This window comes from Mauremys reevesii, linkage group 3 (genome assembly GCF_016161935.1).
Source record: "Mauremys reevesii isolate NIE-2019 linkage group 3, ASM1616193v1, whole genome shotgun sequence".
In the NCBI taxonomy this organism is placed as follows: Eukaryota; Metazoa; Chordata; order Testudines; family Geoemydidae; genus Mauremys; species Mauremys reevesii.
The window spans coordinates 28,765,214-28,779,362 of record NC_052625.1 but is presented as its reverse complement, the minus strand read 5'-3'; the positions used below and the strand labels follow the sequence as shown (position 1 = coordinate 28,779,362).

At 41.0% G+C, this 14,149-nt stretch overlaps 1 protein-coding gene across 3 annotated transcripts in view; it reads left to right on the top strand.

Moving 5' to 3' along the window:
- FSHR (follicle stimulating hormone receptor) overlaps positions 1 to 14,149 on the top strand; it is a 165,716-nt gene that overhangs the window by 125,084 nt on the left and 26,483 nt on the right. For 2 of the 3 annotated variants that reach the window (XM_039532581.1, XM_039532583.1), the window contains 4 exons: positions 1,231 to 1,302; positions 3,477 to 3,554; positions 10,333 to 10,401; positions 10,504 to 10,578. In XM_039532581.1, coding sequence (XP_039388515.1) covers positions 1,231 to 1,302; positions 3,477 to 3,554; positions 10,333 to 10,401; positions 10,504 to 10,578 — 294 coding nt within the window. The remainder of the gene's footprint in view (positions 1 to 1,230; positions 1,303 to 3,476; positions 3,555 to 10,332; positions 10,402 to 10,503; positions 10,579 to 14,149) is intronic. The other variant, XM_039532582.1, reaches the window with a different exon arrangement.

Here is a 14,149-nt window from a genome sequence, read left to right as displayed (position 1 = left end):
TCAGTTACATAAGTCGACTTAAGTTAGGTTGACTTAGAGCGGTTTCTACACTGCACTGTGTCAACGGGAGATGCTCTCCTGCCTGCTTACCTTACTCTTCTTGGGGACCTGGAATACAGGAGTCATCGGGAGAGCACTCTGCCACCAATCATGGCAGTGCTGATTTAGCCATAAGTATAGACAAGCCCTTGAGTCCTACTCAAGTGTGCCAGGTAATTTTTCTTGGACAATGAAGAGCATGGTCACACACTTCAACCATAACCCCTGATGCAAGAAACCCTTATTGTGGGAGAAGTTTGGACTTAGTTCTAATTCCAATTTTTGAAACTCAGCTTCATCTAAAGTGGGACTAATTGCTACAAAGCTAATGTATGTTCAGATCATAAATATCCAACACACTAGGAAACAAACAGTTTGGTTCTTCCTACTTTGAAGTGCTGTCATTTTCCAGTGGAAATGACAATTCCACTAAAGTGGAGGTTAAAAATTGTGGTTAAAAATGGGTTCATATTTACAAATATATATTATAAAAATATGTTATTCTGTATCACTGTGATTAATCAGTTTAAAGGATAGTGGAGAATCAAACATCATAACAGAACCTTCTTTCAGTCCAGAAGGTCAAGTACTTTAATTATTCTCAGTCTGGAAATTCATGTCTTTATTAAATTAATAAAAGGTGTAAAATTAGAAATCGAATGCTTTCTACTCTTGATCCTGAGGTCCCCCCAATCTGTGTAATAGGCATGCCCTTCTTTCATTTTATTTTTGGCACCCTAAAATCAATCCCTAATCTGGGTCCTTCATTGCTGAACCAACGCACTATTGATGAACTAACATCTAAGCAAAATACATTTCTGAAATGTAACAAATGAAGGCTGAAATTCACCCCTGTGCTGGGGGTCAGTGAAAGGCCCTTTAGGCAACACCAGCTTAAGTCCTGAGGGGTAGCATTTCAGAAAGCATTCAGCAGTGCCCTTACTCCTCTCCCATTGAAATCAATGAGAGTTTTACTCCTGACTTCAGGGGCAGCAGAGTTAGGCCACTCCTTTTCTATACTATTCACCCATACTATATAACATGAGTATGGTTTCCCTGGTGTGCAGGCCTTCTGTACATGGCTCAATTTCACCCTAAATGATTGCCAATTTTATTCTAGTATTTCTTCGTTAGTTTTATTTTACTTGTGAGCCACAGAAAATAATCTTCATTTGTTCTCTTCCTCTTTAGGTCAATATCAAACACTGGCATTAAGTTTTTACCTACTGTACATAAGCTACAATCTCTCCAGAAAGTTTTATTGTAAGTTTATATTGGCTGCTTTTAACTTTTTGTTATCTCCATTCAAATGGTCTGCTCCTCTAATAAGATCTTTGACACGTTTCCCTTTGCATTTGTTTAGTGACTTTGTCACCATCACCAGTTGTAATCTTGTGTGCATTGATAATTTGTTTTACATTATTTGAGTGTTCCTGTGATTTCTCTATACAAAATATTATATATGGCATGTGACAGAGAACTTTTTATTTGGTTAATGGGACCTACAATAACCTTTTAACTTCTAAGTCACCAATTTAAATTCAAACCAGGCTGGTAGAGAGACAGAAATGTGTTGTCATCTGGTGACTGTTCTATGGCCTGTGTGAAATGAGTTGATCTCAATCCACATCCCAGTGGACAGGACACAAAAAAATCACTGCAGTCAGCACCCGTGTTGGCAATAGAGGTGGTTAGAAAATAGGGTAATTTTTCCCTTAGAAATTTTCAACAAAAATGGAGAACAAATCATTAATTTAAAATTTTCCATGGAAATTTTTGACTTTTTGTTGAAAAACATAAATATTTTTCAGGTTGTTTTTTTTTTCAACAAAAAGTCAACACTTTACATGGAAAGCAGGCACTCTCTGTGAAAATTTTCATTTAGTCAAAAACCTAATTTTTTCATCAAAAACCACCTTTGATAATCCTGACCCCTGGAAGTCAGTAGGAATTTTGCAATTGACTTTAATAGGGTCAGGAATTCACTATCAAAACCACAGTTTTGATTGAAATTTTTCAACAGCCTGAGCTGGCAGTCACAAGCAGAGCATCCAGGGAATGAATAGACACTCTTGTTTCATCCTTACAGGTGGCTGGTGTTGAGGTATATTAATGGAAAGTTGGGGTATGTTTCCACTACTCATCCTTAGATTTAAATCTCATATGATATTAATCTTCAGGAATATTAATCCACCACCTATCTTGGGTACTGCTATTCAAATATATAGGTACTGTGTTTTGTCAAGTATGGAGTTTCTGGAATTTCACTCTAGCTCTTAGTGAATCCATATAGCAGGTACAGCATGCAAGGACACATGTAACCTTTTTTCTAGGCAGCTTTGTAATCATCTTCAGACTTAGTTACTCTGGATCGATCACGGGTTATTTGCCTGAGGTGAAATTCCTCCCCTTGCAGAAGGCCACACCATTTAAATCCCAAAATAGGTGTTGGTTGAAGTCCTGGCCCTCTTAAAGTCAATTGCAAAGCTCCTGTTGACTTCAGAGGGGCAGTATTTCATTCCATAATTAGGAATTTAATAGTCTGTGTGTGCACGTGCGGATGTGCGTGTGCAGGTATGTTTAAATGTTAGAAGGCCTTGTCCTGGCTCTTTGTACAGGTGTGAATTTCACTTATTGATGCTCCTGTTGATTTCAATCGGAGTTACACTTGCAGAATGAGGCCCCTGTTTAACTATCAGATAATTCAGTATCATGGCCATATATAGCACTCAGAATGAGACAAGTTTAGAGCTGCATTAGGTTTCAGGCATTGCAAGTAATTCATTATGTTCACTGATTTCCAATAAAAAACAGCATGAAAACAACAATTCTCCCAGTCTAAATTATGAGTAATACTGTTTAACTTCTTGGAGCTGTATTTTGAGCAAGTAACAGAAATGTGTATGAGTATATCCTTTTATATATCAGTCATCCTTTATCCTTTTATATATAACAGTCTACTGTGGAACTGACTGAAATGAATACTTGTCAATGCAATAAACTGTCAGAGGCCCCAGTTTAGCCTGTGCCTAGTTTTAAGCACATGAGTAGTTGACATTAGTGGAGGAATTACTTGCATGCTTAAGTACCTTAATGAATCAGGGCCAAAAAAGACTACCCTTCTCTGCATTAGTTTGGGGGCCAATCCTGCTCAAAGAATCCAGCCCTAAGTGCATACTGTTGATTTTGCCTTGCTTAAGATGCATGCTCTAGAAAGCAAAAAGCGAAAGTTTGGAAGTGATTGCTCCCATTTCACTCCCAAGCAGTACTTGAACAAACTTAGTGATATCATTCAGGAAACCTACATGTAAAATATTTTCTCAGATCTAATGTAAAGAAAAATTTCTTTGGTGTTTGAAGCGTCATTTCCTGTCAAAGAAATGAAAGGATCACAGAGCTACAAAACTGTTTAATTTTTACTTTACTTTCTTTTTCAGAGATATTCAAGATAATATAAATATACGTACAATTGAAAGGAATTCCTTCATGGGCCTGAGTTCTGAAAGTGTCATTATGTGAGTAAGAATTAGCAAATACCACATCTTAGTTCACATCTTCTCTAGAATAGAGCCTGAGAAACCTTGTTGGGTGCTATTTTATAGGTTTGAAAAACTAATTTTACCCTGTAATTCAAACGTGTGGGGTTTTTTACCCCATGAAGATTGAATTCATTTATAATAAATTCTGGCTGGAAGAAACCTGTCTTGTTAAATACTTGTATTGTGCAGCCCCTCAAGACACCAGGCAGGGATTGGAACCCCAGTGCAACACACACAAAACAAAAAGACAATTCTTGTCCCACACATTTGTCAAAGTATGTAACAAAAGACAACATGTAGATACAGGAAATAGATGGGAGGAAGCCAATGGCATGGGGCAACAGTGAGAGCCATGTATGTGCTGTGTATCAGGGGTAGAACTGCCCCCCAAAAGTTAGGCTGGCAAGCATACAAATGGGGCCAGCAGAGCATCATGGAGCCAATAAGCCTGATGGCTGTCTCCTCCAAGTATAAACTCAGGGCAGCAGAGAATCATTAGATATCCTCTTTTTTTCCATCAGAATGGTATCCCCCCATTATCACTGCTCTTTCTATACAACCTTTGTTTATTCTTCACTCTGTCTGTGCTCTACTTCATTTGTCACCCTCATTTTCACTGGGTTTCTTCTCTCTGACCCCTTTCTGCTCCTTTTCCCTCCAGTTTTTCCTAAGTAGAAATTGAACCCAGAACCCACTTTAAAACCCCCACCACATTTAAATGGGTTTGCAAATGGGCAAAGCTCCTAAGAAATATCTCTTGTCTTCTTCTATACTTTCAATATTCAGTAATCTCTCTCTCCCTCCTGCCTTTTCATTTCAGCTCTGTATTTTAGAACCACAGCAGAGCATAGAGAAAATTTAACAATTAATGGTACCAAGGTTAAAGACCATGATGGTTCCACATAATACAAATTGTGTTCCAAAGGACGAATACCTCATACATATTTGCAATCAGATACATCATTCAAAGACATTCATTATTCAAGCAAATTATATGTAAATATGTGTAAAATATGGTAGACTTGTACATAACACTAATGTATTGTTACAGGCCAGTTCACAATGCAGTTTCATGCTGTGTAGTTAGACGACTTCTCATTTGACTTAACAATCATGTTTTTTAATGAACTAGCTGGGTTTCCAGATCCCTTTTATAGGAACATTGAATGTTTGTTTGCTGTACTAAAAATCTGCTTTCATTCCACCTAGGCCAGTGCCTAGTTTGGAAAATTTACCATTACTCCCTGCAGCTTGACTCAGATACAGGAAACAGGGGATATGCAGCAAGGGACCAATTCTGATCTTACTGATTTGGGTGGAAGCAGGATCAGACCCTCAATATTTTAAGATAGAGTTATAGCAAGGTTAACTACTATCACCCCTCATTTGTCTACCCCAGAGGTTCTCAACCTTTTTCTTCCTGAGCGCCCCCCGCTCCTCCAACATGCTATAAATCTCACCGGTCCACCTGTGCCACAGTAACTGGTTTTCAGCATATAAAAGCCAGGGCTGGGGTTAGCAGGTAGCAAGCAGGGCAATTGCCTGGGGCTCCATGCCACAGGGGCACTCATGAAACTACATTGCTCAGGCTTCAGCTTCAGCCCTGGGTGGCAGAACTCAGGGACCTGGGCTTCAGCCCCATATGATGGGGCTTCAGCTTTCTGCTCGTGCCCCAGCAAGTCTAATCCTGGCTCTGCTTGGAGGCTCCTCTGAAACCTGCTCGAGGCCCCCTAGGGAGCCCCGGAGCCCTGGTTGAGAACCACTGGTTTACCCTACCATTTATCCATCCCATCCCCCAGAAAATCTACCAGATGTGGATAGTATTCTCTGAAGAGTGAAAAAGTATTATCAGGGATATTCCCACTGTTATGTGGAATAGATACCAAGAGAATAAGACCCTAAATCTCATTCATTTACCTTTTCTGTCTTATTTAATCATAATGATAATACTTAGCATCTATATATAGCACTTTGCATCTTCTAAGCACTGTACAAACAGCACCTTCTTAATTTCTACAAACCCCTAAGAGGTGAGAGAACTAACTACTGTGGAGCCAGATTCTTTCCTGTCATCTGATTTCTTTATGCCACCTGCCACCCTAGCAACATGAAAGGACCAGAAAACTGCCTTATCTCCCTAGCTGGGGATTCCCCAAGCTTGTAGGAGTATCATGTTGAGCCTGAGGCTCTTGTGCCACCCATTCCATGGTATAGTGGTCATTTTGGGGAGGAGTGAGACCTGAGTGCTATTGCACTCCAGCTATTCTGTACTGGTGTAATGGTCCCTTGGGGTCAAAGCCAGCTAACTTTAGAGCAGACCTCAGGCTGCAGTAAACTACATGAGGGTTGGGTTTGGCATAGAACTAGCCCCAGAATCAAGGAGTCACAACTAGCTCCTCTCTGCCCCCACATCAACAGGATCCATATCAGCTACATCCACTGAAAATGAAGGACAGTCTATTCCAAATTATGGAATATCTAATGGACTGCTTCCCTCCAAGATCCTTCTTGAGCAGGACAGCTTTGATTCATTCCATAGAATCATAGATTATTAGAGTTGGAAGGGACCTCAAGAGATCATCTAGTTCAACTTCCTGCTCAAAGCAGGACTAATCCCCAAATGGCCCCCTCAAGGATTGAGCTCACAACCCTGGGTTTAGCAGGCCAATGCTCAAACCACTGAGCTACATCCCTCCCCATGTCACTAGAAGCCGTAGAGTGGATGACAAACCTGGACATCAACCTTTAATGTTCCTTTTCAAGTTGCCATACCAAAAAACTGCATCCAATGGACAATGGGTGCAGCTGAAAATCCAGCCCATTATCTTTGTTTTATAGAGAGAAAACAGGCACAAAGGTTAGGTGATCTATCCAAGGCCACAAAGTAAACCAATGACACAGCTAGGATTAGAATTCAAGAGTCCGTGACTCCCAGCCCCATTCTGACTTAACTAGATCAGTGGATCTCAGTCTTTTTTTTTTTTTTTTGGACTGTTACCCATAAAATGAAGACAAGATGGGTAAGATAGTCTCATGCTGCTGCATGGGATGATTTTGGGATATGAGGCAGATGGAATTCTGAGGTAGCCCTTAGGGTTTGTCTACACAAACAGTTTGCAGAAAACTGGGATATAAATCTCTCCTGTACACTGAGTATCCATGTGGACCCTGCTGCAGTGCACTAAAAGATTCATAGTGCACTATAGAACTATTATTGCATGGCCGGAGAGTCCACACAGACAGTTAGTGTGTAGCAGGATAGACTGGGCTGGTGTAAGGCTGTTTCGCGCCCTAGGCGAAACTTCCACCTTGCGCCCTCCCCCCCTCCTCGTGCCCCTGCCCTGAGGCGCCCCGCGGCAGCGCCTCCCCCCCCACGGCAGCTCCCCCCCTCCGCCCTGAGGCACTCCCCTTGCAGCAGCTCCCCACCCCCCCACCCTCTGCCCTGAGGCACCTCCTCACCCCAGTTCACCCCGGCTCTGCCTCCACCCCAAGCATGCCGTAGCTGCTTCACTTCTCCCACCTCCCAGGCTTGCGGCACCTAAGCTGATTGGTGCCGCAAGCCTGGGAGGCGGAAGAAGTGAAGCAGCCACGGCGTGCTCCGGGAAGAGGCAGGGCAGGGGAGAGCTGGGGCAGGGAGTTCCCCTGCGTGCCGCCCGCCCCCCTTACTTGCTGCAGGCGGCCCTCCCTGCGCTCCCCTGTCCCAGCTCCCTCCACCTAAATGCCGGCAGTGACCGGGGCAGCTGAAGATCCGGCCACCGTGGTCGCTGCCAAAGAAAATGGCACCCCCCAAATCCTAGCGTCCTAGGCAACCGCCTAGGTCACCTAAATGGTTGCACAGGCCCTGAGGATGGAACAGGGTAGATTACACTGCAGCTTGCCACAAACTAAGTATTCATATCAATATCCTCTAAAATTGTGCATAGCTCTGTGGTTGCCATCTACACGGGTGAATTTGACCCACAAGGACTATAATGGATGGGTCACAGAAAAATAGGACAAAGCTGATTTTACACATCTTTGACTTCATTGCAACTACTCTGCTTTTACACAGAAAGTAGAGCTAATTTCTTCCAGGAATGAAGTACAGTATTTAGTTTATTCAGTTTCTGGTATACCTTTAATAAGATCTCATTTTGGTATACCTCTCAGTACTGCATATCTCTCCATAGGAAGGAAATACCTCATTTTAAACCCAAATTTGCCTCCATCCCCACATAACCCTAATGTTCCTTCACATGTACTATTGTGAAATATTTATATCAAAAATAGTAATCCATGGAACTAAATTTATTATGTTAAAAAAATAGATCCCAAGTCATGTAAAGCCCCCAGCATCACTATGTTATTTGTGTTCCATATTCCAGCCTTGGCAGGCATATCTGCTCACTGCTGCACATTTTAGCCAATATAGACCAACTAAAAAGAACATTCTGCATTATTGTTGAGGAAATGCTTCACAAAGGAAAAAAAAACAAAATTATATTCTCAGCAGAATGTTTTTAAAAAGGAAAGGCATAATGTGAGTCACTTGCACTCTCACTTCCACTCTCCAGTCAGTTTTATGCTTCAACAGCTTTCTCAGTCAGATCCTTTTAAATACCCACTAAACGCTATTGATTTCATTGTTTCAGGATTTGTCCCTAGAGGTTAATAGTGTGTTTAGAGCTGAAAGTCAAACCACATCTGAAGATGTGTGGGGGAGGGCAAACTGAAGTTTTATGTAAATTCAGTTAAGAACGCCTAAAAATATATAAAAGATTGAAATTCATCCCAAAGCAAAGTCTATGCCTCACCTTAAACATTCAGAATTCAGCATAAATGAGACTTAAATGGTGCTATAGGCTTTGTGCTGGCCTTCTGTACAGGAGTGAATTTCACCCTTATCAAATATAAACACAAGAAGCCAAATTCTGGAGCTCTCGAGTCATTTTTACTCAGCATACTCAGGCAAGACTTCCATTTTAGTCTGAAGTTGCTCAGGATATGTGCTGGTTTAAATAAGAGAAGAATTTGGGCCAAAGGGAGGTTGGCTATGTGAGAGTTGAGTGAAAAGTGACTGAGGACACCAGGGTTTAGCTCAAAGGTAAATGTATAATTTTTATATATTTTTTGCTTGAAAGTGGTGGCTGTATTTTTCCTCCAGGTGATTGCCGTGCACAGTCAGGATTGTAGGGCAGCAGGATCCATACTCAGCAGGGTAGTATCAGATCCTTAGCACGATGTGCAGTGATAGAACACAATGAGTGCCAATATTATGATTTAAAAAAAAATCAGCGTGGCAGTTGCTAAATAATATGAATGATGTAACATAATAAATGTGTCAGATGGTAAAAACAGCATCCGATTGCCTTGCCTTTCTGTGTTGGCTCACTCATTTCTAATAGTGCCTGTGAGTGGATGGGATAAGAGACAGTTTCCATGATCTGATCTGACACACATTGCAGACGTTGAGCCATGTACATCTGTCTTTCATGGTCAAAGGGGTAACCTTTCCAGTCAAGCCTTTCATGTTGACCTAAGTCCACCATCTTGAACCTTAGATTAGTGGGTCACTTGCATGCTTTTGCAGTGAACAAGAAGTAAAATGTGTAGGTTTTCTGAAAGTTTAATTTAATTGTTTGTTTCATGCCATCAGTCAGGCCTGTCATTCAGTGCCAGAGGGGGTGAGTGGTACAGAGTAAGAATAAAGGAGATGAAAAACTATACTGTATAAATGATAAATATAACTAACCCAAATGTCAGTTTTTTGGATCATGGAGGGAGCATGGGATAGGGACATTAAACATTAATTTGTTAAAGCACCACAGTTAAAACTCAGCAGAGAACTCCATTAATTTAAACTCATAGAATTGCTGCCTAATTCTTTTCTCAGAGGGGAGAACATGAGAGAGTAGGGGGGGTCTGTGGAGCATATAGGGGGTGTAGTCTGTGAAGACAGCAGATGCATTAGAAACTCAGTGGCTATCTTGGCAAATTCTGCACTATTTCCACCCAGCACCCTCCCACTGCCTTGATGTGGAGCCAGTCCCACTCCTTTGCCAGTGCCCTTCTCTCTCAGAGGGGGAGAGAGGGCAGAGATGGGGAGTTACTGCTGGCCCCAGCAGCACTAATGTGCCAGCAGATTTTCATGAGAAGTTTGCCTGTTAGAGGAGAATGCTAAAAAGTCTGATGGCTCCTGGGAGTCCCCTTTTTCATTCCCCAGCTATTTCTCCGTGCCAAAGCCTCTGAACCCCAATCTTGCAGCACTGGGGCAGGGAGTCCTTCACAATTTCTGGAGGCAAGTGAGTGCTTTCAGAGAAGCTCCCGCTCTTCTCCTTCCACCTCTTTGGAGTCTTTCCTGTCGCATTTTGCTCCTCTCTGTGGTAATTAGCAGCTGTTAGCGCAAGGTTTGAACAGCACTTTGCAAATGCAAAGTTTGTATGGCATTAACACTAACAGTCAGAAAGATTCTGATCTCACTTACTCTGGTGTGAATCTGGAGAGCCACCTTTGACTTCATTGCAACTACTCTGGTTTAACATCAGTATTAGTGAAAGCAGAACCTGGCCCAGCACTTTTAATCCAATTTATCCCAAACAACAGTGGCTGGGATTTTATAATAGCTTTCTGTTAATCCTAGAGATCACCATTTATTTAACTAATTTTATATCACCCAGTAATTCTACTGATGCTTCAGAATTTGGAGCATCTGACTTAATATGCACAAACATAGTTTTCTGTAATCAGTGTTTTAAAATGTGTCTCTTTGTTGCAGACGGCTGAATAAAAATGGAATTCGGGAAATTCAGAATCATGCATTTAATGGAACCTACTTGGATGAGCTGTAACTATTCTTATTATTTGGTATTCAGCACAACAATTACTGGGAAATAGTAACCGTAGCAAAGTTATTTATCCCTGATTGTCTTATTGTTATTTTTTACAGAAATCTTAGTGATAATCACAATCTAGAAAAATTACCTAATGAGGTTTTCCAAGGAGCCAATGGCCCGGTTGTTCTGTAAGTAACAGTCAGATGTTCTTTTCCTCATATGACAGATCTGAATTTCAAATATCCAAAAATTCAGGAGTGTTCAGGTTTGGAGGTTTGTTTCCTGATGTAAAATGTGGATCTGGATCCCAGTTCAGATTTTATAGATATGGATCAGGTTCAAATTTCATATTCCCCCACAAAGTTTAGGAGAGTTTGAATCCAGAGTTTTATTTAATGTTTATCTCCACTTTTTATTAAGCTCTGTTAGAAAGTGGCTATAATACACTTTATGCAAAAGGAGACATTACTTATTTTCCTTTGTTGTTTTGATCCAATCCAAAGTGGGGAGATCATCAGCTGTTGGACATTGTCCTAATCCATTAACTTCAGTGGAGCTTGGATAACTTGAACCAGCTGAGAATCTACCCTTACATCTTTGGAACCTGTATCTAAAGCTGAAAATCATACCTTGCACAATTTCACTAATCTTTTCTTCTCTGCACATGTTATTTAGGGAAAAGTAACCCATGCAGAAAGATTCCATAGCAGTAGAATTCTCATAGATCTCTGTCCATTCTTTTTAATGCATTTAACAATGCACTTCTTCTAAATTTTCTGCAACCCCAAAACTGTCATCAAGTGTCCTGCAGCAGTACTCACTGTTTTATCAACCCTTTGTGTGACCCCTAAAACATTGTGCTCAGCTGCTTTTACTTCTTATTGTAACACTTTATATTATTAACTGTCATATACATGGCTGACACTGAGAAGCAGAGGGAAGCTGGTAACATTATCTCATACCCAGGTTTAGTACAGATCTGAGACTTATTTGCAAGTGTGAGCCGTTGCTCATGCTTCTATTCACAATTTCATGTGAGCAGCAACAAAAGGTGCATGATTCTTTTTTCAGCAGCAGCCCATCTATGTATCAGTCTCTCTTCCCTCAGGGCTCACATCCAGCATGCTTCAGGCTGGCAGGAGAGAGTCATGGGTTACTCAAGTGAGTGAAATGGGGTGGGAGGGCTGCAATTGTGGCTGGCAATGCTCATGGGTGCTGCCAAGCTCCTTGTGCCCTCCCCTAGCCCATATTAGCAACAGCTGCCCTTAGAATTGGGGAAAGGAAATTTTATTATTTCAGTGTCAGGAAAGATTTTAGTGTGGCTAGAAAACATAAAACTGAGAAAGAAAAATAGAACATTTAACTTCAGAATCAGATAAGAACTCTTCTGTAGTGCTTATATCTGTGCTTGCCATACCCTCCCTCCATGCTGGGATGCTCAATGAAGACCTAGTATAAAGTACTACCTTAGGAGTTTCTCCATATTTTTTCCTCCCACTTTCAACACTGGATAGCTACCAGTCCCTATACATGCCTTTAGCCTTTGGATAAACTTCTTATTGAAGCATCTTCTTAGCACCAACACAATTGCTCTTTCTTTGGGGGAAAAGATAATGCATTGCCTTTGCAAGCTGGAGCCAATATAATCATATTCTGATGGTTTATCAAATTGATTTGCTGTAGTTCGGATTCATTTGATAGTTCAAATTCAGACACTGAATTATTTGTATAGGAATTATTCTGTTCTATTAATAATGCATCCACAGTTATATGACTGGTATATTGCCTTTTTATCCTGACTGAGAATCATGAAAGAAAGGTCTTCACGTCATCTGTAACCATAGTGTACACCAGACATGCATTTTCACTTATGGAAATGATTGACCTGTAATAACATCTATGCTGGGAAAAACAGAATTGTTCATATCAAATTTGTGGTGCAGACTGCAATATTTTATTAGATGGTACATCTAGTTGTCTTATCTCTTGTTCTTCCTGAACCAGTATCTAGTTGGCAATTAGCATCTCCTTGTATCTTACATCTCAAAATATTGAAATAACGTAAAAGGTTCATAGAGTCATAGGATGTTAAGATCAGAAGGGACCATTGTGATCATCTAATTTGAGCTCCTGTATAGCACAGGCCATAGAATTTCACCCAATAATTCCAGCATCAAGCCCATAATGTCTGGTTGCATGAGCATATCTTTTAAAAATACATCCAATGTTGAGACTTCAAGTGATAGATAATCCCCCACATCCTTAAGTAAGTTCCAATGGATAATCATCCTTACTGTTAAAAATGTGCACTTTATTTCCAGTTGAATGTTTCCATCATCAACATTCAACCAATTCATGGCATTAGCAGTGAAGCTTTGTTGCTACCAGGTTGATGAGTCACAGGAGGCTCTTGAGGGGTATCCCAATCCCTACCTCTCTATGAGCCATAGATCAACCACGTACTCCCCTCTTACGCCCTACCCCAAACCCTAATTACAATCCTGAAGGTGGGGTGGGGTAAACTTATTTAGGTCTGAAAAGGATAATCAGCTGACAGCACTATTTCTTTCATCAGGTTTTGCTGAGCCTAATAAGAAACCAAGGGGGAAGAGACAAGCTATTCCCACAATTTCTACATTGGCTCCTGAGTCCTGACAGGCCTTACAATGGTGCAGTTATGCTGCTGCAGCCACGCTGTTGTAAGGTGCATTGTGTAGTCACTCTTTATTGCCAGGAGAGAGCTCCACTTCCAATGCAGGGTAGTAGCTTCATCTCTGGGAGCATGGCTCCTACCAACGAAACCCTGTCCACACCAGCACTTTTCGTCATTAAAACTTTTGTCGTTTAGGGAGGTGCCAGTGTAGACAAAGCCTAAGCCTGATGCAGAGCTGCCCCAATGGTTCTCTTAAGGTCTGCAGGCAAACAGGAACAGGACAGTAGCTATCCATTCCAATTGATTAGTCACCATATGCTCTCTGGATAGGTTTCTTACTGCCTTTTTGTTTTCATGGGCATTTTAGCATAGTCAGTTGCTTTTTGTTTTTCACTAAAACCCCTACACTAGAGAACCAACTCCCAAGGAAATTCTGAACCTGAATTTCCTAGCTGGTAACTGAAGGCCTAACTAACTGAACCATTTGCATCTTGTCAGTGTCTGCTGTCAAGGGAGCAGTCTCTGAGACAGATCATTCAAATAAATATTCTGTTACTATGGGATACAACTTTCCCTGATCTTGAATTTGTTATGTTCATGTTCATTAATGATCATAATCAATATAAAGTTCTTTAAAAGGTCCTCCTTGCATCCACAAGGAGATGTTTAAGTGGTTATGAAATAATTTTGCTTTGTGAAAAACACAGTGATATTTTTGCCACTTGTAAGTATAGGCAGCATTCTGATTCATGTTTCTCTGTCATTTTCTACCCAGGATAATAACTGATTGGTCTCGCTAAAGATTTTCAAGCCAAAGAAAGATATTTTTCATATCCTTGTTATGAGGCACTGTGAAGTGCTGTGAATCTCAATAATGCAGTGAAAGATACTGCATATGAGTTTGAGCAGAAACCTACAAGTTTCCTGTTTGATCAGTAAATTACTCATGATATCAGCTTTTGTTACCTGTTACATTAAGGACTAAGGGTGAAATCTAGGAAGGTACTTAGGCCCCTAAGTCCCATTTTAGGCACTACTGTGATCCACAAAACTCACACTTGGGTGCCACCTAATCGCGTAGGCTCCTAAACTCACTCAGCCCTTAA